The sequence below is a fragment of the Salmo salar genome, chromosome ssa20 (assembly GCF_905237065.1).
Source record: "Salmo salar chromosome ssa20, Ssal_v3.1, whole genome shotgun sequence".
Classification (NCBI taxonomy): Eukaryota; Metazoa; Chordata; class Actinopteri; order Salmoniformes; family Salmonidae; genus Salmo; species Salmo salar.
This window is the reverse complement of record NC_059461.1, coordinates 23,281,505-23,307,520: the sequence shown is the minus strand read 5'-3', so window position 1 is coordinate 23,307,520 and position 26,016 is coordinate 23,281,505. Positions and strand designations below refer to the sequence as shown.

The window sequence follows — 26,016 nt, the reverse complement described above, 5'->3', positions numbered from 1 at the left end:
GCAGTTCACCTCTCTTTTCATTCAGGAGAGCCCGCAGCAGACAGCTCTGGCTTCTCGTCTGTATTTATTGACTTGTTTTACTAGCCTCAAACAGGGCGCTTTTATACAGGCCTGCTCAGTCTTAAGACTCTTCAGACATTTACATTATTCCTGGCTGAGTTACACACACATATAAAAGGGCACGTCCCCAGGCCAGAGCGGGTATGCGCACTTCACACACACACGCGGACGCCCAACAAATATGCTCAGAAAAATGTCATCATATCTCCATGCACTGTATAGTATGTCACATTACCCATGCATAAAGGCTACACAGATACATATTCTATACTAGTATAGAGTTCTTTTTTAAAATGATTTTCAATTAAATATTTTGTCCATGCATGAAATATGAAATATTTTTTTGGGGGGGGATTATACATTGTAGTTGAATATATATTTTTTGCACATGCCTCTGTTAATAAAAGAAACGTTTTGGAAAAGCTCTAAACATCATCTCCCCTTGGCTAATTTGCAGAACTAAGATGTCCAATATGTTGGGCTATAAATGATCATGAATATCAACAGCAGAGTCCCAGCAGAAGCGATGATCCCCAACCCAGCCCAAACCTTCAAACAGTATTTACATGATTTTTTTTCCTTCTGAATAAACCTCTTTTCTCTCCCACTGTGAGGATATTGAACCCTTTCACACAGATGTCATCTTAACCAAAGCTTATTAAAAAGATGGACATCAAAGTTGTGTGTGCCCATTTATCTTATACCACTCTAATTGGCCACCACAGACAAGAGAACAACACACTCCAAAATAGGAGATGTGGAGCCGTTGGACTGGAGGGCTAAGAAAGAGGATGTCTTAAGTTCTCTCTGTGGATTCATTGCCAGTAAATCCTATGGAATGAAAATGCAGTGCTTTTCAAAAGTGTATGGGATTTCACAAACACATTATGAACGGCGATACCGTGAATTAACACTTATGGCATGAGTACCCGTTTTCTTTCTTCTTGTGTGTGTATTGGCATGCAATGTACTGTATTTGACTGTATTGGTCTGCTTGATGTCTATGGGGATATTTTTTACATAGAAAGCAGTGACATACGGCAATACAGTCTGAAAAGGTCATCTAGTGGCTACACGGAAATTGAGATTAAATGTATGTTTCCATACGTCTGTTGTAGAACTGCAAGTGGTCCGCAGGTATTCAACATTAGCCATTTAAAAAAGGTTTATAGTTACAGCCCTTTGCCACTCCATCACTCCAACTCAGAGGCCAAGCTGAGTAATGGGCTATGTTTTCCACACAAAAGCTAAATCATTAATTGGCCACATACAGTAACCAAATGCCATCAAGAGCCCATGCTCTCATTAACCTGGCACCTAATTATCTGCTTCCAGTTTGAGTCGTGACAAGCCCCGGCGTCTGAACCCAGTGCTTGTTGTGTCAGCAGTGGGCTACAGCGCTACCGCAGCCCAGCTAGCCAGCTAGCAAGCCACTGCTCCATTAGGTGTGTACTACACAAAAGCCCTATGCCGCAAAGGTTCTCTCCGCACACGCCGCCACAATGTTCCTCCCGTTAATGCCTTCCCTTCCAATTAAATCTGCAACTGTTAATTACTGTAATTATGGAGCAAGCCCCTCGCTCTGTCCCCCCCAACCCCCCCTCTCTCCCGGTACGCCGAGACGAGATGGCACGGGAGCTGTTGTCTTGCTTCGGTGAAGCCGTTGTAGAGAATTGAGTAGGGAGAGGGACTTGATTCACATGATGGGGGTGACGTGGGGGAGACAGGACGGTTCATCTTGGATAACGGGGGGAGGAAGTCACAGCCCCATGGCCACTCCTCCAGACAAACTCATTAAATGGTGTGTAAAATGTACTTTGAGAATAATTAGAAACAAATAACCTTTTTTTTTACCTTGTTCACTGGATACCAGACAACAAGCAGTAGCACCATCAATACAGAACTGTTACTCCTAAGATCAAATGAAAAACAAAACACAAAGGGTTTTTCCCTTTGGCAATTTGTTGTTGGAATTATTATAGAAATGTTCATTTGATTGTGAATCCCTATTATAATAGTTTATATTAAACCCCAATACCACTGTAGTACTGTCACAGTTGTTCTTGCGATGGATATGATGTGATGTGTTGAGCAAAAGGAGAGCTGATTAAGAGTAGATTGGCAGCCTTCCTGGTAGTCTCTGTTCCTCTACCCATCCTCTCTGGCCTGCTTCTGTCACATGTTGTTGTTGGGACTGGACATTGATTTGTCCAGCTCCTCCTCAAAGTCACACTGCAGACCACAGCAACCTGCAGCATCAGGCACAACAATACGCCAGCAGCTATGATGCTCCTGTTCAGGTACATGTGACTTTGGCTGACCTGAGCATTCTGTCTCTCCAAATCACATTCACTATTTACCTTAGGTCATAAACACTGTAAAAAAAACTAATGTATGGTGCGCTTCTCAGCATTTCTCACCGCTCAGCAGCATGATATTCTTTTGTGTGTCAAAGACACCCATTTTCCACCGGTACAGCCTCGGCCTCCAAGTGTAATTGGGACTATATACGTTAGCTCGGCTGTGAAGGGAATGTTAATCTATAATTTGGAGTCATATTCTTCTCTCTAAAATACATTCTTCAGAGGGAAACAGCTCCTTCTCCTTCAGGCAGTGCAGTCTCTACCGTGGATACACTGCAACAAAATCTAAATGATAGACTGTCAACTCTCGTGTAGAAATGGCACTGCAAAGAATAATTTGTTTGGCACTGGATCATGGTCTGCTGTATGTTCCCAATACTGCTTTATGGTTTATGTGTGCATGAGTAACACACACACACACACACACACACACACACACACACACACACACACACACACACACACACACACACACACACACACACACACACACACACACACACACAGACACTGACACAGACAATTCCTCAACCCTAAACCATTTCTTTAGAGGAATCCAGTAAAAACATGGGATTAATAGCACCCTTAGCCTGTAGAATACAGTATGCATGGCTTCATGCACATGATGTTTAGATGAAATGGTATCTGTATATATGCCTTGCTGTCTGTGTGTACAGGACCTGCTGTGTGACCTGGTTTCATACAATCTTCTAATTAGGGAGCTGCAGAGAAGGCTGGAACGAGAGGAGGAGAGATTAGTTGCCTTTGGGTATTTCATAAGTGGCTTTCAGTGACACATTTGCATTATGTGCTTGGGGTCTGAATAAAAAATCTGGGTACCTTTGCAGTAAATTGAGGCTAGCAGCTAAAAACCAAAAGTACATAAGATATGAAATGAAGAGGGAAAAAGCAGCAAATGATCTTAGTCATATTGAAATTGTACATGAATACTTTATTGTAAAACTAATTTATTTGTTACTAAAATAGAGCAAGATGCAATTTTTTTACGAGGTACATAAATATGTAATATTTTTCTACTAGGTTTCTGTTAATATTGATGCTTCATTAGGTAAACAGGCAGAATTGAGTTGGTGATTGCTGCTGATCCCTGTATGTGTTCTGTAGGGTCAGTCAGTGTGCTGATCTGTAACGGAGGTCCTGTCCACTCATTTGGCCAGTCTCCCCGACCGCCGCGTGCGGCCGCCACAGCGAGGCCTGGTCAGCCATCACCGCGCCATTTGGCTGCCTGCCCACCACAGTCTGAGAGGGCAGCATTCAGAGTGGACACACACATACACACACAAACACGTACATACACACAGACACATCAAGTGACACTAGGCCTTGTTTACCCTCAGTTTTCTCCCATCCTCTCTCCCTGGCCTGTCATGCCTTGTGTCACATTCCACAAATGTCCGCGCCACAATGGGACAGTGATTCATTTTGGTGTACTCGGCAAAATGTCTACAAGATGTTTGTTCGGGTTATCTTTTCCCACCCCCTAACCCATCCACCCTCCCATCTCTCTGATTTGGAGTACCCCCCCCCCGCCCCATTTCCTTGTCAAAGCCTCCTTTGGGAGAGGAGAGCATCATCATCGAAGGACAAAGGCTACCTGAGCTGACAGGGATCTTCTTCTCTGACCGGAGCCACTTTTTGTCACGTCTTGTCCCTCCACCCTCCCATGCTGTCCGTTTAGAGTGTGCTGGTGGTGTATGATGGGAGAAGTCTTGACCCAGCACAGGGGGGCTGTACCACTTCACTGTCAACGGGCCTGATTAGCTTATCACTCACCATACTGGGAGGAAATACAGCATCATGCTGGACAGGGATTCCCCAGATTAGGGTCCCTTTCTTACCCTCTATTACTCCGCATTTAATCGGCATGCTCACTTGTTCATCCCCACAGTTTCTCTCCCTTTAAAGTCAAACCCTTTGCGGTTTACATTGAATACAATGAGAACGTGCATGCTTTGAAGTCTCTTTTTATTGAGATGGAATAGTAATGTAATGTGTATATCTTTTCCTATTGATGCAGTTTGAAAGAGAGAGTGTGAGCACGCATTGACAGACATGTGCAGAGAACTGTCAAAGCCACTGTTTCTGTCTATGGGGAAATATAATGATTTAGCCCCCGAATTAGACAGGATCCTTTTCAGCTCTTTCATGGTAAGAAAGAAATTGGAACAAAATGTGGCTAATGCATGCTAGCTTTCCCTCAGTGTGATTGCCATTAACATTGGGAATAGCTAATGTGTATTAATGTGTTAATGGCATGTTAATTATGTACATGCTTGAGAGAGCCCGCAGGCATTCTCCCAGATTCTTTGTACCATGTGGATGTAGGCCAAGCTTATAAAAGACTTTAAGGACATCAATGAAAGAGAATCTTTATTTTTGATTTGCCAGAACAAAAGATTTCCAATGGTAATTTGATGCACTTCCCTGCTTCCAAAGAGGACAGCCACTGATCCGGAGGCTTTGAAAATTGAGATGATATTAAGTCAAAAGAGACATGGGAACAAGGCTGTAGTGACACGGTTCTCTTTGTGATAGTGTTCCTCTTAAGTCCTCTGTGGTCTCTGGTGTGTTGCTTTGGCAGTGTGGTCTAATCACACGGTGGAAATCAGGGATCTTCACTAATACACACAACAGAGAGGGCTGAGAGGAGAGAGGAGACCCACAGCCTGCCCTACTCTGTACTGCCTGAGATTGTCTCCTGGTTTAAGAGAGATGACCTTTGCAATTATTGACAGAAAATAAATTCCGTTTCGATTAGTTAGCTTTGGGAGACCTTTGTGGATCGATGCAATTAGATGCAGAGTGTGTAGATATGCGCTGGGCCCATTCGTTGGAAGCATTAACTGCAGGGGGTCAGGGTTAGATGTATCGGACAGGATATTTTGAAAGCAGTGGAAGTAACAGGGATACAATGTGTTCTTTCAAATACAGCAAGGCACACAGTTTGCTAACAATTTACGACACTATTCTACAATTTATATTATTCCATATTGTTAGCCCTCTATCCAATCACATGCTATAGAGAGAAAAATAATTAGGCTTCTGATTAAATCTGTGGAATAAATATTAAAAGAAAGGAAATGCAAAAAAAATAAAAAAAATAATCTCATTAGAAAAAATGATTCTCTCTGTTCTCTATGACAGTGTAGTACTGTAGTATGAACTGGTGGATAACCCCGCTCCAGCCCCTGATTCTGCTCCTCTCCTCAGAAGCTCACATTAACCCAGCAGGGCTCTACCTTTATGGCTCTCCAGCTCACACTTCAGTGATGAGAGTAAACAAGCACTGGCCAAAGGTCAGCTAAGCCAACGGAATAAAAGAGGGCACAGGGGGAAAGAGGTGGTAGGAAGGGGAGGCTGGAGGCACTGCTCAGGTTACTGTCAGAACTTCAAGCATGGGTGATGAACGAGACAACGGCCTGAAACCGGAAATGATCATAAACAGAGGAGGGGAGAGAGTCTGTGAGAGAGGCCTGCTTTGTCTTTATCTGTCGTATGTGTTATTGTCTCGGATCAGATAACACATTGAAACATGAACAAATAAAAAGTCAGACCAGACCTCGCTGATATGAATGTATTAATCACATTGTCGACTTCTATTCCGTTCAAAAACCCTAGAGGAGAAATTAGGTATTAAGTAACATGAACAAAGATTTCAATGATGAGAGAAAACAAAAATACAAGGAGAGTGAGAGGGAGAGTGAGAGGGAGAGAAACACTCCGCTGGGCACAGACGTCAGTTCAACCTCTAGTTTTGATTTACATTTGGTTGAGTTGTCAACTTTAGCTTAAAAGTTGGGTGAAAAAAAGACAATTCCCTTACAGTACGTTGATTACTTTTTGGAAATCTAATCAGTTTTCCACGATGATTTAACGCCATCACATATACTATATTGTTTTGGGTTGAAATGACGTGGAAACAACGTTGATTCAACCAGTTGTTACCCAGTGGGACAGTAGTAGATAGACTTTGTGAGGAAAATCCCTGCACTTGGTCTTTTGAATGAGAGCTGCTCCCTACTGTATGTTGAGCCAGGTGGAGGGTGGCAGTGTTTCCAAACGTGTTTGTTATGGATGGGGCTCGATAGCTGTTCTGGCACAAACACACACTAGTGGGCTGCTGGAGGGGCGGCACAATCTCAGACCAGTAGAGTAATCATTTTTATCCCGCTGATTTCCCAAATAGAAATGGACACTTATGATAAAAATGTCATGGCCACTCCACACGTCAGCTTCATAACAGGATTACATGTCACTTCCTAATATCTCGGTCTGTTTTCCCAAGCTCTGAATGGCCACATTATTGCTCATAGGAACTTTGCGGTAATATATGGTAAGAGACAAGGAGCTCTTTATGGCCTGTGATTATTTGGTTGGAATGAAACCAGTGATTTATGTCCATTTAACTGAAAAGCCCTGTAAATTCCCCCAGCTGTATTTCCCCTGGATAAAGAGTGGAGTGAAAGTGACAACATGGGCTTGGTGTGGAAATGTGAACGGCTGCTCTCAGAGTTCTAGTTAATATACCTGACATGAAAAACGTGCCTACCTACTTAATAGCACCTCCAGCACAAAGGAAAGTGCAGACTCAAAACAAGTGTCTGCAGCAAAAGGTAGACAAAAGTACTGCTCTGAGCAAACCTGTTTGGTAGATCAACCTCCAGCTATTGCCACCACCAGAGATACGATTCGAATAGCTTAGCATCTTTGCAGGTATGACGGGGATGTGGTTAGAGTTAGTGGAGTTAATGGCATGTTGTCCACATGGGTGATGTGGCTTGGCAGACCTGATGCTACAACTCTTCCAGCATCAGTGTCTCCAGCACAAATGGCCACATTCATCCTCTACTTTCACACCATTACACCTACAAGACAAACATCCAGACAACCCATGAATAGACACACATTTGTCTTGCATTAGCATCTCCACATCTGAGCTACACACACCAAACGCACCAATGTCAATGGGGAATGTGATAGGAGAAATGACATCATGTTCATTTAAAAGGACCATATAGTGTCACTGTTTTCAGCTCAATTTTGTGTTTATGTGTCTGAGCGAGAGAGAGAGAGGCTTAACACACTCCAGTGCCTACTCACTAGGTGTGCTGGGTCAGTCTGTCAGTCAGTGCCTGGTAGAGGACCTCTCTGATTGCTAGGCTACTGCCTCACACAATAGAACCACTAATCTTCTTATTTGGAATTCAGAGGCTCACCATATCTTAATGAAGCCTTAATGAGCTGCTGGAAATCCCTGAATCGCAGGCAGATTATTGAATTGAGACAACTCTGGTAATCATAACGTCTGAGTGGGCACTCAGTGTTTACTGCGGATTGGGTGCAGTTTTTTTAATCCATTTATTGGACTGAATAATACAGGGCTACTTGGCTGGTAATTCTGACCTGCTGCAGTCTTTTTTCTTTGCAGCCGTCATGGCAACATTCTCTATGCGTGCAGGTGTGCGCCGATGCTGACTGATGGCTAATCAGGATTTGTTGAAAGATAAGAAAAAAGAAAAAGAAACAGCAGCAAAAGTCAGCACTCAACGATTTGTGGGTGTGTGCGTGCACGGGCGTGTGCCCTGAGATTTCTTAGTTGCACAGTAAATAAGTGCACAATTAGCAGGGGAAAAAAGTTAAATAGTGTAGTAGTACAGTAGTTCTCGCAGATTGTTGTAAATGAAGTGGAATAATGCAAAATATGTGTTTAATCTCAGAAAACAAAGTGAAAATTGTGATTTAAGGCTCTGCGCTATGCCGAAAAGGCAGACACATGCTTGAGGTATATTCATCCTTTCGGAGAATAGAAGCGCTACCTTGCAGTTGAGCTTTTGTCAGTTTATGGATGTTGCTGTCATGTAAGGCACCCTGTACACACAGTGAGCAGCACAGTGTGCAGATAAAAGAAGGCTTGGGCAACAGGAATACAGACCATACACAGGAAGTACCCAATCCATGTCCACAGGGGACTACCTGTCCCACACTACGGCTTTACGATTCTGCTGAGGTAATGGCGTTAATTACCCCTGCAATGTTTGCACGTACCAGAATTCAGACATCCAGTGAATTTGAGCTTTAGTGGCTCACTGCTCAGGATTCTGTACAAGACAATACTTGTGAGGCTGGTACTTTAGCAGCATAATTTGAGCTGTTGTGTGTTTTTCACCCTAATGGAAATCACCCAGTCAGCCATGGAGTTGTTTGAGAATATGTGTCTAGGTGTGGTTCTAGGTGAGCCCATCAAACTCACCCTCTAGTTTCAAAGGAACACTAAACAAATAATGGAGTGATAATTATTTTCAGTTACCATCGAGGTTCTGCCCTATCAAACAGCCCACTTATCAAAAAGCCTTTGTGTCTGTGTCATGTCTGGAGGTCTGGATGTCATCATGTCTCTGTCTCTCTCTCTCTCTCTCTCTCTCTCTCTCTCTCTCTCTCTCTCTCTCTCTCTCTCTCTCTCTCTCTCTCTCTCTCTGTCTGTTGTCTCTCAGGCCTCAGCATCCGTGGTTCCCAGGAGGAGGACCCTCCCGACCCCCAGCTCATGCGCCTGGACAACATGCTGCTGGCGGAGGGCGTGTCAGGACCAGAGAAAGGGGGCGGGTCAGCCGCTGCTGCCGCTGCAGCTGCAGCATCGGGCGGGGCCTCAGACAACTCCATCGAACACTCAGACTACAGATCCAAACTCACCCAGATCAGACAGATCTATCACACAGAGCTGGAGAAATACGAACAGGTGGGTGTGAGTCACACCTTTAACCTCCTTTACATCACACCTTTAAGCTTCATAGGCTTGCATGATGTTTTTCATTCTCACTTTGCCCTGAAGTTCTAGAAATATTGCCAGTAATATTAACCACCATGAGTACAAAACCGGGAACAAAGTATTCCCCTTGTAATATTGTAAACATGTATATATTTTGTGGTTCGTTAACAAATTCTGAGGAGTGGTGCCGTCGTCTCAGTAAAATGAGAATATGATCAACTCATTAGGGTGCCATGTTGAGCTTCAGCAATAAAACAGAGGAGTATTATACAAGAAAATGAAAGGTTGGAACACTGCCTCAGCAAGGCGGCGAGGTAAATTACACAAATGTACTCTCTCATTCTGAGAGAGGAGGAGAGGGCACATAGCATTGCCTGGAGTGAAGGCATCTTTCTTAGGGGTGTTTCCTTGTTTAATTATCTAAATGTAAATACTTAACGAATTTTACTCAGAGTAATGAGCTAAAGTGTGCACAACGTAAATTAGTTATTCTAATGAATCATGTATGAACTACTGGTTTAACAAAAAGCTGGTTAAATTCTCTCTGTGCTGGGCCAAAGCCAAATTGCAAATTGGCATTTGCATTCATAGATGACTTCACCTATTAAGTCATTGAATCACTCAGCAGTCGTATAAATACAGGGCTGTGTTTTTCAATGGCGCGTTCAGTGAAGATGCTTTTAACCAAGGGAGGCGGGTCAGCTACTGAGAGAGTTGTACCTAGCCAAAAGATACAGCCAGGAGGACACTAACAGGGCTGGGTTGTGCTCTGTGATTTCTCTGCAGGCGTGTAACGAGTTCACCACCCATGTGATGAACCTGCTGAGGGAGCAGTCCCGCACGCGACCCATCTCTCCCAAGGAGATCGAGCGCATGGTGGGCATCATCCACCGCAAGTTCAGCTCCATCCAGATGCAGCTCAAACAGAGCACCTGTGAGGCCGTCATGATCCTGCGCTCCAGATTCCTTGATGCCAGGTCAGTGTGTATATATGTGCGTGTGTGTTCCTGTGTGTTTCACTGTGACGCACAAACCAATGTTTCTAGCCTGGAGCATCGGAAGGTACCCAGAGACAGAACTGTATGTAGACATACGATCGTAATAACAACATTAGAGAAATGCACTTCCTATCCGAGAAAAAACAAATCTACAACACACAGTGTCAAACAGCACACTGCAAATATTCACAGATGATCTTGCCATAAAGTGCATTCATTATGTATTATAGCCATCTTCTCAAAACAATCTTCTCCTAGCACCTGAAAGCAGTTTAGATTAAATGAAGCAGGAACAAAGTCATATGTAATTGGTGGAGTGGAGGTCATGAGCAGGTGTTCTGGATTACTGTAATAACAAACAGTTTGTGGAGTGGCGCTCTGAGGAGAGCGGGAGGAAGTTTAGGGCTGAAGCAAACCAAGCAGAAGCACATTTGCTTCCCATTGCTCGCGTGAAGTGCAGTAAACAAGGCAAAATAAGTTAATGCTCAATAACATGGTAAGTAGTGCCCTGGGGGGAAGAAGGGGACCCGGATCTAGTTAGAGTTGCTTTGTTCCCACTGAAGTTCCCTGGGGCTGTGGCACTTCAGGAAGAATGCTCAGCTGGGCATGTTGTGATTTCTATAATGTACCGAGATGCACTTCGACTGGGCAATTGGGCCTAGATCTCCATCACCACGCCTACCCATCCACTGCACTAAACACTACACATTACACGCTTGGACTGGAGATCAGAGACCAACAGACCAAATTAAGCAATGTACTGTACGTGTTTGTGTTGTGTGTGTTTGTGGGTCTAGTGGGCGCCGGATGGCTTGGTGTGTGTTGATGAGGATGGTGCTGAAAGCAGGACACAATATTCCGCTCCTGACGCCTCTCTCAGACCCACATTCCTCATTATTTTCACCATTTATGTGTGAGATTGATTGTGCAATTTGTCTGTTCCAAATGGATGAGTTAATACTGGTCTCGCTAATGAGCTTGGCCTTTCTCTCATTTTGTTCACTTTTCAGGCGGAAAAGGAGAAACTTCAGCAAGCAGGCGACGGAAATCTTAAACGAGTATTTCTACTCGCACCTCAGCAACCCATATCCCAGTGAAGAAGCCAAAGAGGAGTTGGCCAAGAAGTGCAGCATCACAGTATCCCAGGTGGGTGCAGATTCCTTGTCTCAGACGCAGTGGCTGTTGGGTAATCAGGGGGGAAAAGGCAGTAAATAAGGCCCCTGGTGGCAACTCCAGACCAGCCTGGAAGGACGGCTATGCCGCACGATCAGAGCCCAATGTCTTTATCTTACCTTGACATTGAGCCTAATGGCACCTCAGTTAGGGCGTGTTCAGCCTATCACAGCAGTAGCCATGGGGAGGGGAGGTCAGTGTCCTCAATAGTGGCCTCAATAGGAGGCCTACAGTGGGTTAGCCCTCCATAGCTATCCACTCTAGGCCTGTTAATACTCCATATATATTTTCTTAATTGAACCTTTATTTAACTAGGCAAGTCAGTTAAGAACAAATTCTTATTTACAATGGCAGCCTAGGAAGAGTGGGTTAACTGCCTTGTTCAGGGGCAGAAAAACAGATTTTTACCTTGGGGATTCAATCTAGCAACCTTTCGGTTATTAGTCCAACGCTCTAACCACTAGGCTACCTGCCGCCCCCCTATATGTCAACTCTGGGCCTACAGTATGTTAGCCTTTAAATAGCTGTCCACTCTGGGCCTACAGTATGTTAGCCTTTCAATAGCTGTCCACTCTGGGCCTATAGTATGTTAGCCTTTCAATAGCTGTCCACTCTGGGCCTACAGTATGTTAGCCTTTCAATAGCTGTCCACTCTGGGCCTATAGTATGTTAGCCTTTAAATAGCTGTCAACTCTGGGCCTACAGTATGTTAGCCTTTAAATAGCTGTCCACTCTGGGCCTATAGTATGTTAGCCTTTCAATAGCTGTCCACTCTGGGCCTATAGTATGTTAGCCTTTCAATAGCTGTCCACTCTGGGCCTATAGTATGTTAGCCTTTCAATAGCTGTCCACTCTGGGCCTATAGTATGTTAGCCTTTCAATAGCTGTCCACTCTGGGCCTATAGTATGTTAGCCTTTCAATAGCTGTCCACTCTGGGTCTCCTGCCATTTTCTTTCTCATTCCCATCTGCCATGCGGTTCTCTGTCTGCCTGATCAGTCCAGGTGACTGGATGTCTACCAGTATAGGTTATCCAGTAAATAAATATGATTTTTAAGGTGTACGTGTGTGGTCACAGTGGCTTGTACATGGAGACGACACTGCTTCACCCACTAAACATTTTGTTTTTACAGACAACTTATGTGACTTTCCCACTTGACCTTTAGCCTAATAGTTGGGTTAACCTGAAGGCAATATAATCTCTCACACCCAACCCCCACACCCAAACCAATTTAGTATTGTTATCTTCCTGCACTCTGTTCTGCTACTGTTGTTACAACTTGAACCATTTAGATTTTGTATTCTAGTTCAGATGTTAATCCATGGTTGTTCCAATCTGAGAATAACCTATACAAGAAACACTGATTTGCAATGTTCTCTTTTCTGTGGGGAGGGGGTGTGGAAGGGTATATTGAGTGTAGTCATGCAGTCAGATACTGTAAAAGCCCATTCTTTTTTGCCTTCAGGGGGTGGGAAGCACCATCACAGTATCACAGGTATGTCATGACTTCTCCTGATCCACTGTTGTTGTTTTCATTCTTTGTATATTTTCTTTGTTTCTGTATGTGCACCTTCACAGTCTACCACTGCACACAGCTCCCCTCCCTCACACAAATGGACTGATATCCTGGCATAGAAAATGTATCCGTTGCTATTTTAATGTAGGCTTACCATGCTTACAGTTTTACTGTAGGTTTGGCACCAAGCAAGTTCCACTGTGATACATAGAATGTGTTATTTTTCTGTTGAATCACACATCAGTGTGTGAGCAAATCATATGCAAAGACTAGGGATCATTCAACATTTCCATTTGTATTTTCAGCTCACTTTTAATCATTTTTTATGATTGTTAAATACCATTTCAAGATAACACCCATGCCACCACACTGTGTTTGTTTTGATGTCTCATGTCATTTCACTTTTTTGTTATTTCTATAACACAAATCATTTGTTTTCTATACTGTATGTGTTTTTTTGTTAGTTGTAGATCATTTGTTAGTTATGTCCTTCTTGGTTTTAAAACATGCAGCGTGTGTCTAATGTTCTGCTTTCTACCTGTGTGCTTCATGTTAGTTGAAGGAGTGGACATTGACCCTCACAAGTGGAACAATTCTTTGTTCTGAGTGCTTCACTAAACAGGACACTGTAGGAGTTCCCAGGAGGACAAATCAGTCTATGCAGAAATAAGAGGTCTTTTAGAAATTCACTTGAACTCATCTCAAGCCCCATTAGCAGGGTTCTCCTTGACAAGCCTAGGCCACTGCAGACACTCTTGCTGACTACTTTTGAGTTAGACTCCGCCAAGTCCTCTTTGAGTTTGTCATCCTAAAATACTCAAGCATAGGAGGAGAGCCTGGTGAAGTCAGGAAAGTTACTTCAGCGAATGAGTGTTTGGGTATTTCCAAATAACCTCAAATTTAATGGTGAACTTCAATGACTGTAGTAGAACTATGTAATTCAATAAGCATTACATATCAGCCTGAAGGTTATCACAGATGTCTAGGTGGAATGTACTGCTTTGATTTATGGATTGATTAAGTAGGTTTGGGTGGACATTATACAATGCCTATATTCTTCTCTGACTAGAAGGAACGGAGTGTGAGTTTCATTGCATGAACATCATTTTGAAAAAAAGTTACCAAACTTAGATCTGTAAAACATGTGCACCAACACTTACAAGCATGAATTGGACTTCTCATCCAATAAAAGGCATGGATGACTTATTTACTGGTGAAGTAAACAGCATATCCTCGGATTATACCATCCGAGGCCAAATGTGCTTGTTTGTAGCGACCATCATTGATGCGAAAGGAGCTAATGGTGTTGTTTAAAAGTTGACCTCACTTCATGAGGCAATGGCCCTCTAAATGCAGGATGCAGTCGTATTATTTCACTCTGTCAGTTTGCATGTGTGACACTGGGCTCCTAAATGAAAGTGTGTGATTGGACGGCAGTGGTTTGTGTCTTGGTTTATGGATGTGTCTGGGGCCATAATTGATATCTTCTCCAGACAGTGCTGCTGTGAGGGGTCACTCTGCTCCCAGGGCACGAACAGGGACAGGCAGCCCTCCAGACGGACAAACGAGAGAGCTCAGAACACATGGCTGACTCAGCACCGCAATCTGTGGTTGCCCAGTTCAGAGCCCACACTCTTCAATTGAGCGACACTTATCAATATTTCAGGTCATTATATATTTAGGCGAGGGCGCGAGGGATGCCTTGGGTTAATGTGTTAAGTATTAATGTTCTCTGTTCTATTATTGATGATATTAGTACCAGCACGGTCACTGAAACCACCTTTGTCTGTATAATTAAGACCCAAATGTGAGGCTTCATTAAAGAGTTCTCTAAGAAGTCCTTATAAATCCAGTTGTATTGAGATCTGGGAAAGATCATCTATTCTCTTTCGATGACAAGAGCCGTGTATTGACCCGGAATGGGACAGAAATGTTAGTGGATTATTAACTACTGTTACATGCCCTCTCTAGTGGGTCGCTGAGAACAAACCCGGTGTCGTGTTCTTGCAAGGAGCCTGCGTGGCCATTATACAATCTCTCCCTTTGATGCAGCTGCTGAGGTCAGGTAATTCAGTCTTTCAACCTGGCTCCCACTAACATAGGGAAGTCAATTGAATGCACGGTCTGCCGCAAGATAAAAGGGAATTAGTTCTGTGGATTGGGTTTTGGTCCTTACCTTACGGTGCCTGCATTTACACAATGTTTAGCGCAACCTGTGAATCACCAAAGCCAGAGTTCAGTGGGCAGGAGAAAAATGTGTGTAGACCAGAGGAAGTAGCCCCTTAGTACCCAGGCTAGGTGATGCTAACACTGCTGAGGCTGTGCAATCTAACAACACCAAACAGTGCTTAAATACAGTCATAACAGCTTGTCCTGAATAATAGAATAATACTGACCAGGTCATCACAAACTGATATACTGATATATTAAATACCATTTCAACATTATACATCCTGTCAAAGCAATTCTGTTTTTGAAGAATTGATTGCAATACTTTTCTGTTTCAAGCTTTCATGTAACACTGTTGAATACCGGATAGTGAATTATTATCAAGAATCAGAAGTAAATATCTCTGACAGAACTACTGTTTCTATAGCATAACCAAAACCAGTGATAGTCACAATGATGATCATTACCGGTATACAAATGTTCAAAGGCCTCTCATATATTGCTAATCCAAGCTCAGTGTCAAAATCATTGTCTTTATTATGCACTATAATGCCATGTAGATGGGCTGCATAAAGTGTCTGGCTGTGGTGGGCTAGGTAGTTTTCATTATGTTGTGGCCCTTGTGTTAACACAACGCTGCTGATAAGTGACTTTTTTATGATGCGCTGTGAGGCCCATAGATGCCATTGAAGCAGACGGGTATACGGCATCAGCCTTGGTCCACCATGTGTTTTCATAAAGGATGGATTAAAGGCAGCTAAGCACACACAGACAGGCAGCTCAGTTTGGCCTTTACTATGAAATGAAACAGGCTTTAGAGAGCTGGCTGGATGCTTGTTTTTACCTATGCTTTGTTTTTTCTCTCATAAATGTTAGCCCATGTACTATACTGCAGAATCATCACTGTTATTATATGCATTTATTTTAATTAACTGTAATAATGATAATTGTATACTTAATTTAGTTCTGCATTTACTAAAATATAACAATGTCATTGCATTTGCCTTAAAGTGATTTCTCAAAGCAGGGTAATGTGTTTTTGTTTCCTGTTAAATATATACAGTAATATCCCAGTAATGATACCACTCAGAGAGAGGTTTTCTATGGTCTGCAATGCTGTTGGTGATCTGGCTCAAAGGGTGAGACTGCCTGCATCCTGTCTGCCCTTAAAAACCACTGTAAGCAGGTTAAGTAAAAAGGATGATGGCTAGGGCTTTCATTGCATCCAATTAAACCTTGCTTGTTAGTTTAACCTCTAGGTAAACCCATCAAACAATTGATGTCAAGGAAACCATGCCAACAGTGGCTTCGCCTGAATGGTCATTCATTTTAATTGCCTAGATATTAAAGATTTAGAAGCACAGAGACATGCAGGATAGAAATGATCTGATGTCATGCAAATCCAGTCAGTTTGCGCTTGCTGCAGTATTGGCGGGCTGCTGGAGATATTAAAATGTAAGCGCAGGGGTGGAAATTAAATAAAGCTTCATTAGGGGCAGATGCTCTTTGGCTGGTCCGGCAGCAGGCTGTAGGAGCTAAGAGGGGAGCCATAGCACGGCGACAGGCCACTCTAATTTATAGGACTATTAAAACACAAACCTAATCTCATTATTATTCCACTATTATTGCAGAGCCAGCATTCACACACTGGTTTTACCCCATGCAAAGAAAATGTCAATCTTTCTTTCTACTATGAGAGACAGTTTATTTCTATCACCGTGCGGTAATACTGAAGTAGTAGTCATAGTGATATAATATAAATATTGAAATGTAGAAATGTAAATATAGAAACTGCACTTTAGAAATATAGAAGCTGGACCCTATACAGTTTTTAATGTTAGCATTTACTAGTATTGTTAAAGTGAGGTTTCAGGTTTCAATTTGAAGAGACACAGCAGACATTGTCCTGAGATTGTATTTCATATGGATGCAACAGTTCCTCATAAACCCCTTGACTTATTCCACATTTTGTTGTGTTACAGCCTGAATTCATAACAATGTCTCACCCATCTACAACATAATACCCCATAATGACAAAATGAAAACATGATTTTAGAAATGTTTGCTCATTTACTGAAAATGAAATACAGACATACTGTATCTCATTTACATAAGTATTAACACCCCTGAGTCAATACATGTTAGAATCACCTTTGGCAGCGCTTACAGCTGTGAGTCTTTCTGGGTAAGTCTAAGAGCTTTGCACACCTGGATTGTACAATATTTGCACATTATTATTTCTTCAAGCTCTGTCAAGTTGGTTGTTGATAATTACTAGACAGCCATTTTCAAGTCTTGCCATAGATTTTCAAGCCGATTTAAATCAAAACTGTAACTAGGCCACTCAGAAACATTCATTGTCTTCTTGGTAAGCAACTCCAGTGTAGATTTGGCCTTGTGTTTTAGGTTATTGGCCTGCTGAAAGGTGAATTCGTCTCCCAGTGTCAGTTGGAAAGCAGACTGAACCATGTTTTCCTCTAAGACTTTGCCTGTGCTTAGCTCCATTCCGTTTATTTTTATCCTAAGAAACTCCCTAGTCTTTGCCTGATGACAAACATATCCATAACATGATGCAGCCACCACCATGCTTGAAAATATGGAGTGGTACTCAGTGATGTGTTGTGTTGGATTTGCTCCAAACATAATGCTTTGCATTCAGGACATAAATTGAATTTCTTTGCCACATTTTTTGCAGTTTTACTTTAGTGCCTTATTGCAAACAGGATGCATGTTTTAGAATAGTTTTAATTCGGTAAAGGCTTCCTTCTTTTCACTCTGTCATTTAGGTTAGTGTTGTGGAGTAACTACAATTGTTGTTGATCCATCCTCAGTTTTTTCCTATCACAGCCATTAAACTCTGTAACTGTTTTAAAGTCACCATTGGCCTCATGGTGAAATCCCCGAGAGGTTTCCTTCCTCTCCGGCAACTGAGTTAGGAAAGTAATGACGCACCATCCGAAGTGTAATTAATAACTTCACCATGCTCAAAGGGATATTCAAAGTTAGATTTTTGCGAGGTATTGGAAAACCTCCCTGGTCTTTGTGGTTAAATCTGTGTTTAAAATTCACTGCTCGACTGAGGGACCTTACAGATAATGGTATGTGTTGTACAGAGATGAGGTAGTCATTCAAAAATCATGTTAACCACTATTATTGCTACTTATTATGTGACTTGTTAAGCACATTTTTACACCTGAACTTGAGGCTTGCCATAACAAATGTCTTGAGTCAATAAGTATTCAACCTATTTCATCTTTTCATTTTTTCTTAATTTGCAAACATTTCTAAAAACATAATACCACTTTGACATTATGCGGGATTGTGTGTAGGCCAGTGACACAATCTCAATTTAAGCCATTTAAAATTCAGGCTGTATCACAACAAAATGTAGGAAAAGTCAAGGGGTGTGAATAGTTTGCGAAGGCACTTTAGGTCTCACTGTTACTCTTTGACCTCACCATAGCTCCACAATGCCTTTGTCCTGTGTTATGCAGCCCGGCTGACAGAATGTGCAGTGGCCAGCCATGGGTTTGATGCTCTGCACTGGTGTAGTACGCAATATCCTTCATTAATATTAAACTGTGTATCTGTTAAAAACACAAGAAAGTTCTACCACCAATGCAGAAGCAAACAAGTCTAAACATGTCTTTGAGTGTAATGGCAGAACTTGTTTCCTTAGCAATAGGCCTGGCAATGTAATACAGTCAGGAGAACTTTTCAGTTTGTGTTGTGGGAGACGAGCAACCCCTGGTGTGTTGGTTTTGTCAAGAGACAAACAGAGAGCATGTCATGCTCACTTTTATGAAAACGCACAAGTGATTCCTGATTATTGCTTAATTAGCCTGCATACCCAGTGGACATTACTGCAGGGGCTGGGAATTGGGTACCTGATGGACCCAAACGTCTTGAAACAATCACACTGCTCAGTGCACAGTGCCTTGGCTGCTTGACGTCTGACACCTCGGCTCTCCCTCTGCTCTCTCCCCCAGGTATCCAACTGGTTCGGCAACAAGAGAATCCGGTACAAGAAGAACATAGGCAAGTTCCAGGAAGAAGCTAACCTGTACGCTGCTAAGACTGCAGTAACAGCAGCGCATGCAGTGGCCGCCGCAGTGCAGAACAGCCAGACCAACTCCCCTACCACACCCAACTCCGGTAGGCACCCCTGTGCAGGCCCTAACTCTGCCATCCACCCCCAGCCCTCAGCCCCCAGCCCCCCCATGCCTCACCCCCACTCACGCACCATTCACACAGGCAGGAGTGACAGGCACTGCTCCCAGCCTGGGGATCACAGAGTCTCCTGTCTTTGAGACAGTCGATGCCAAATAAGACAAGCAAACTCATGCATAAAGAGTGCGTTCTTGGTTTGTGAACCGAGAACAGATGTATTTCTGGCAAAAAGATGTCACTGAGGTTTTGTTTTCCCTTGACTTTTCCTCAGCCCCCCCTCTAATTTGTCAAACTGTAGCTCCACTGTATGGTAGTGCATTTTATTCTAAGAGAGATTGAAAATAATAGCTGGGAGCAGTTAGAGTAGACTGTATAGGTTACCAATGTGAAATAACAACAACAATGCACACAATTATTAATGAATAGGACTCACAAATGACAGAACAAAGACATCCAACAGAATGTATAGTCCAGGAGAATGACTGTGATTTTGGACTTGGCTGACCTCACAAAGGGTTGTGATCTGGTAAGCGATAGCTATTTGAAGTGGTCCCCTTTTTCTTGCACCCAGGATTCCAGATGAAAGATGAAGAATTTCAGCTGGACTCTGCAGAGAGCAAAAACACTCTTTTAACCAACATGTTTACTGGTACTGCTCTTTTCATAAGCTTCTTATTGTCCTTGTCATTGGTATATGATATTTCCCCACTAACAGTAGATAAGGATTAAGGGATGTGGAACAAATTGGGAGCTTAAAGCCACCAGCCACATATTAAATCTCTGTTTGTGTCATGTGATTTTCATTCAGTTTGTTTTGCCTCCTTTTTGGGGAAAATCTGTATAGCCTCTCAGAGTTCTGACATGACCATAATCCTCTCCTCTATCTTGTATTTCCTTGCTTTCCGTCCTTTCCTTTTGTAGTTGCTTACTTTCTGGGAATCTAGTAACTGAGTGTAGTAGTGGGCGTTGTGTTCCTATGTACAGTAGATTGTGTCTGCGTTTGTGTCTCTCTGTGCGCTTATGTGTGTTAAGTTAGTGTGTACTCTTCCCTCGTAGCCCTCTATATAGTTATTCAGCTACTTACATCTTCCCTTTCCAGGTTCTTCAGGTTCTTTTAACCTCCCAAACTCTGGGGACATGTTCTTGAGCATGCAGTCTCTGAATGGGGATTCTTACCAAGGGGCACAAGTCGGAGTCAATGTGCAGTCACAGGTAGGAGCCAAAAACAGGGACAGGTCCTGTGTGCAAATGCACAGAGCCGTCCCAGTTTTGCCTGTGTGCTGAGCCATCCACAGTGCAGTCTGAAGTACAGTAACTAAGACATGCTGCCCACATTGGGCCAGCTCAAATTCCCACAGTCAGGTCTCCACTGCAAAAGTGAGCCACACTGTGAGCTCCATTTTCTTTTTTACTGACTCTAATTCGCTTTGGATGGAATATTCTGGCCTACCTAAAAATATCCCACCCCATTGCTATCAACAATTATTTATAAAAGCCTCCAGAAAATGGATTTATTTAATCTCTGTAACAGACTCGATTGAAGTTTCCATTTTGTGAATGCATTTGGCTTTGACTTGAGCTCTTGGGTTGGTGTTGGGTTTTATGGTCCCCTACATTCCTCTCTTGTATCCTTTCCTGTCTTTGTCTCATTTTGGTTGTGTTGCATACTGTTGTTGTCATCCATGATGTTATTTCTTCAGGTTCAGAGACACATAGAGGAACATAATCATACGCATGTCAGATGAACCCATTAGAACTAGAGACGTATGGCTTTAACACTTTAAAGAACATATGAATCATGTCCGTACAATACAACTGTATTGTCCATATGTTACAGAAAACATGTCCTCGTCCTTATGTCCAGTAAGATGTATTCCTCCCCTCTATTTGTTTGTGCATATGGTTTTGTTTACAAAACACATTGTTGTGTGTTTGAATATTTTATGTGTATAGTGTGGCCGTGCTTTTCCCAATGGTATGTCTCAATGTTAGAATTTAGACATTTTCCACAAAAACTTTCCACATAGCCATAGGTAGAGAAGACATTTAGATGACAGTGGATATACTCTACATACATTGAATAATGCAAACACCCACCATAATGTCTTGTCTGTGTCTCATAGTCCCTTTCCACATGGAGTAAGTCCTGTATGTTCTGAAATGTGGCATTGAGCATGTGTGTTCATGTCAACCCCCATGCCACAGTGAGTTGACAGCCATGCCCACCCTCTCTCTCCCCACAGGTGGATACCCTGCGCCATGTTATCAGTCAGACGGCAGGATACAGTGAAGCTCTGGGGGGGAACACTATGTACAGCCCAAATGGCTTGAATGTAAGTCATCTTGGTTTCCTCTTCCTGTAGGTACCATTCTGGAGACAGTGGTTATTTTTCATTACCTTGAGCAGACCTTGTCCAAACTGGATCCATTCTACTGTAAACATTTGACACATAATGGTAGTAGTCTTAGCTCAGAGAGAGAACACCCCGCATTGCTGCCAACTGTCTGATAAAAGTGACATCTTAGGCAAATTAATTGCACTAATTGATTTTATTTCTTGACCCGTTATACATTTACTTTTCTTAGAAAAACGTTTTGAATGTTACTTAAAAGGTTTAATGGAAATCTAGATAGTAGCAGCTGGGAGCCAGGGAAGTGAGAAACTCCATTCAGCACTGCCGCAGCAAGTGATTGAGCTTCTTAAAGGATAGAGCAAACATGACACAGGAGATTAGAGATTGTAGAAAAGTTGGCACATTTTCATTGCAGGAGGATAAAAGCAGAGTTTAGTAAACACACCTAGATCATAGTGCAGGTGGAATAAAAATACATTTGACTTAAAATCCCCCCGTTTTTGATTTTATAAACATCAAGTAAAACCTTATGTGACTGAAAGCAAAATGACATAAGTAGGCTATTAGTTGTATCCTATGTTTAGTTTAGCTGTTTTGAAATGCTTCAGAGACTTTGCCATATCCTTATCACCATGATAAAATATGAAAGTGAGATCGCCTGCAGCCTTTTCCAGACGTGAATTCCATCTTCGTTGATGAGGGCTGATATGGTACTTTTTTGTAACACAGTGCATAATCTGAAGCCATCAGAGTAAAGATCAATTTGTTTGATGAGAAAGGATAGAGGCAGAGAGAGAGAGAGAAATGGTTAGTGACATATTTCCCTTTGCAATACCAGAGAGAAACTATTACCATTTGTTGTCTTCATGTTGCCATGGTTGGGACAGTAGTGATGTGAAGGCTTGGTTATTTTCAGCTTCCCAACATGACAGCTATTGTTATTGAGAGGCATTTTAATGTCATGAGCTGATATGTAAATTCTGATAGAGTCATATAAAAGTTATACATTTTCAGTATTGCAAAGAGGTGAACCTAATACTTTCGACATTGCCAACCTTTGTCAATCAACCGTTTAGATGTTTTATTTTCCATACTTGACAATCACTTGACATTCACAAAGTGGGATACATATTTGGAAGTATATTAAAATATCACACTGTTATCTTTAAAAAATAATAGTTTGGGTGGGGGGGTTACCATGTAAGCAAGCACACACACGATAACACAGGCCGTCGTTAGTGTTCTCGGACAGCGTTTGGTGTCATTTTGGTTTTGTTGAACACCTTTTAGCCCGCAGGCCTTTAAAAGAAGTGTCAACCTCTAGCAGGCTCAACTGAAGTGTTTCTCACTCTCTCACTTTCCTTCACTGTTTAGGCCAGAGCTCAATTAATCACCACACAAACATACTCTCTGAAATACAACATTACTGACAAGTCCACACATCCAATAATAGCACGTGAAAAGAGGAGAAACATCCAGACAACAACAAAAACATGCTTTGGATAATTCATTTAAAGAGATGGAGAGGCCTTCTCATACAGCAATACTCTTATTTCAATGCAGTACCGACATTGTGACAAAGCAGACCAGATAAAGCTATTTATTGACCTATTCCAGGCGATCTAAATCATCAAAATACTAATTCCACCAATGAACCACAAGTGCTAGAGCCCCCAATGTACAGTAATGCAGACGGATTGTTTTGATAATGAAGTGCATCATAGATTAATTAGCATACGCTAACCTTTTGTTTTGTTGATGGTGACGAAGGGTATCCAGCAAAGGCTAGTCCCTGCCGCGAGCCAAGCGGAGTCAGGCTGGCTCAGACTGGCTCTCTGGGAAAGGCCCTGCTCCGTCACTTCCACTCAGCATTCCCCACCTCACCCACCCCCAGCCTTCCTTCTTCCTGACTGACATAAGAATATGTAGCGACAAGCTGTCTGCCACTGCTGAAATCTGATTAGACATTGATTTCAGGGATCGCTCCCATTGGCTGAGGCATAAGGCACATTTGTTTCTAGGAGTCTCATGGCTGATGCTAGTATAATGCAGAGAATGGCCATTGGCTTTCCAGTTGTACTACATACTACAGTATATCAAAGGAGATACCTTTTTTTATTTATTAATTAGTAAATGAGCATATGTACACAAACATACTCTACACAATAAGAATGAATCTTTTACCTGTATTTTGGTTATCTGTATTACTAAATATATTTTATTGTAGAGTCATCTTATTCTCCCTCACATGAAAACATTTTGGGGGGAATAACTGGTCTTGACAAATATAGGTTTCTTACGAAAGCATTATGTTGTTAATATGGACTTCTTTCATGTGTAGTATTTCATTTTGATCCCTTCTCTTCTGCTTCCTTCCTAGGCTAATGGGGGATGGCACGATGCAATGACTCCATCTTCTGTAATCTCCCCGACAGAAGGACCTGGAAGTGTGCACTCTGATACCTCAAATTGATCTGTTATTGATGCATCTGATCCCCAGCTGTAGAGCGTGAACTTTCACTGACTGACCAACCAGAGAGGATAAACAAAACTTTTTTTCAGAACTAATTGTCTGCTACATCTACCAGAGTCCTCAACCCCCCTCACAATGATGTTCTACAATATGGACACCTGATGTTTTCTTGGTAGTTCAGTGAAGTCTTCGCTCAAACTCCATCAGTCTCATGATTATATTTCACCATTTCTCTAGTTTATGTCTGTCATTTGAAGGGGTAAGCACATACATGTACCAATCAAACAAGGCCCAGATGTTTATTGCGCAACATTCATTTCAATTGACAATTGATTTAAGAAGTGATGTTCCCCAAGCTGAATTTATTCCTAAGTGGATGGCATTTGTTGTTGTCATATGCATTCTAAAATGTTTTGGTTTTGAAATGCAATATATATCTTTTTCATATCATTTGTGTTTTGTTTTAGATCAGCTAATTCCCTTGGTATCTTACCTACTGTATATTGACTAACAAAGTAGCAGTTCCATCACTGAACGCAAGGAGTGCAGCAAATAAGAAATGCTAGTGTTGTAAACATGCTGGCAGGTTGAAAGAGTTGCTTTCAATATTAGTTTTGCCTTACAACCACCAGGTTGACATGCAGTCCTTTCATTGACAAGACTAATGGGATAACACTGTATTTTGGGACAAAATCTTCAAGCATAGAAAATGACAACTTTATATAGGTTAACATTCTGTGTGAGGTGAAAGTCATGTGATATTCAAATATGTTATTTTGGGCTATTGGTTGAAATAGTCATGGGTCTAACAGTAAATCCAACCAGTTGTAGCACTTCCTTTTGGCATGTGACAAGATACCAGTCACACAAAATATGTTGTATATAATATAGCTTAAGAGTATTTATACATCCCACCAATCAATACACAGCTTTATTACCTCATTCAAACTCATAGAAACCAATAGATTTTCAACATTTCTATAGCTTAGAGTGCTCACTTACTACCTCTAAACAATATCACCACCATAGTTCTTGTCTTTTTATTTAACATTTTTATTTAGTGGTTTTGATTACATCTTGTAATAAACTCTTTGTTTTTGTTCATGTAATCTAATGTATATTTTAATCTTAAGAAAATAATGTTGCTTTATTGCAACTTCAAAAAGACAAAAACAAGAAAATGTATGATGTTAACATTAATATTAATACTAAGAATAATGAGAAAAAAAGTCATTTTTAAAAATAAGAGGGAGAGGTGCAAAATTGTTAATTGGTGGATTTTGAGGGAGGGGCTAGGAGAATGTTGGTCATAAATTAACACCAAACAGTAAAACTGTTGTAAATACTGAAGAACATTTTGAATGTTGCTCATCTTGTTACTAATTCACACAAAAAATCATTATAAAAACTGTAATACATAGAGGTTTCATTTTCAGAACTGTACATTTCAAGCTCTGTTTGACAGGGTTCAAACTTTCTTTCTCTTTTTTGTATTGTATGTGATTCTGAAACTGATAAAGTCATGGAAAATGATTTGTGGCAGTGATTCTAACGTATTAAAAATGTTTAGTGTTTCTTTCTAACCCGACTACACCCTGGACTGAAAAGTCTTCCTTGTGGTAGTTATGTGTAATTTCAAACATGAATAAACGTTTTGCTTTAAAAATTGAAATTTCTGTTCTTATTATTTTTTTTGTACATTACTACTAACAATCTTTCCCCATATAAATATATACACATAATATAATTTCAATTTATTTGACTTTGACATTCAGTCATGATCAGAATGCATTACAGAAACTAGTAAAGTCAAAAGTAATAGCGTATCTATATATGGCTCATAAGACCCCTACAGTCATTGCATAAAGTATGACCAATCTAGGTAATTAATTCTGTTGTGGCATGCTAAATATCAAACTATCAACCCTTAAAGAAAGCATGGTTTATCCACAGGGC

General features: G+C 41.7%; 1 protein-coding gene across 11 annotated transcripts in view; it reads left to right on the top strand.

Moving 5' to 3' along the window:
* The window catches only part of LOC106579892 (pre-B-cell leukemia transcription factor 3), a 75,949-nt gene extending 50,217 nt beyond the window's left edge, over positions 1-25,732 (top strand). For 2 of the 11 annotated variants that reach the window (XM_014160232.2, XM_014160234.2), the window contains exons 3-11: positions 8,936-9,183; positions 9,994-10,184; positions 11,216-11,351; positions 12,844-12,873; positions 19,053-19,218; positions 19,805-19,882; positions 20,333-20,445; positions 21,477-21,566; positions 23,968-25,732. In XM_014160232.2, the coding sequence (XP_014015707.1) occupies positions 8,936-9,183; positions 9,994-10,184; positions 11,216-11,351; positions 12,844-12,873; positions 19,053-19,218; positions 19,805-19,882; positions 20,333-20,445; positions 21,477-21,566; positions 23,968-24,060 (1,145 nt within the window). In that variant the 3' untranslated portion in view covers positions 24,061-25,732. The remainder of the gene's footprint in view (positions 1-8,935; positions 9,184-9,993; positions 10,185-11,215; positions 11,352-12,843; positions 12,874-19,052; positions 19,219-19,804; positions 19,883-20,332; positions 20,446-21,476; positions 21,567-23,967) is intronic. The other 9 variants (XM_014160233.2, XM_045703085.1, XM_014160236.2 and 6 more) reach the window with 7 other exon arrangements.
* The last annotated feature ends 284 nt before the right edge of the window (positions 25,733-26,016 follow it).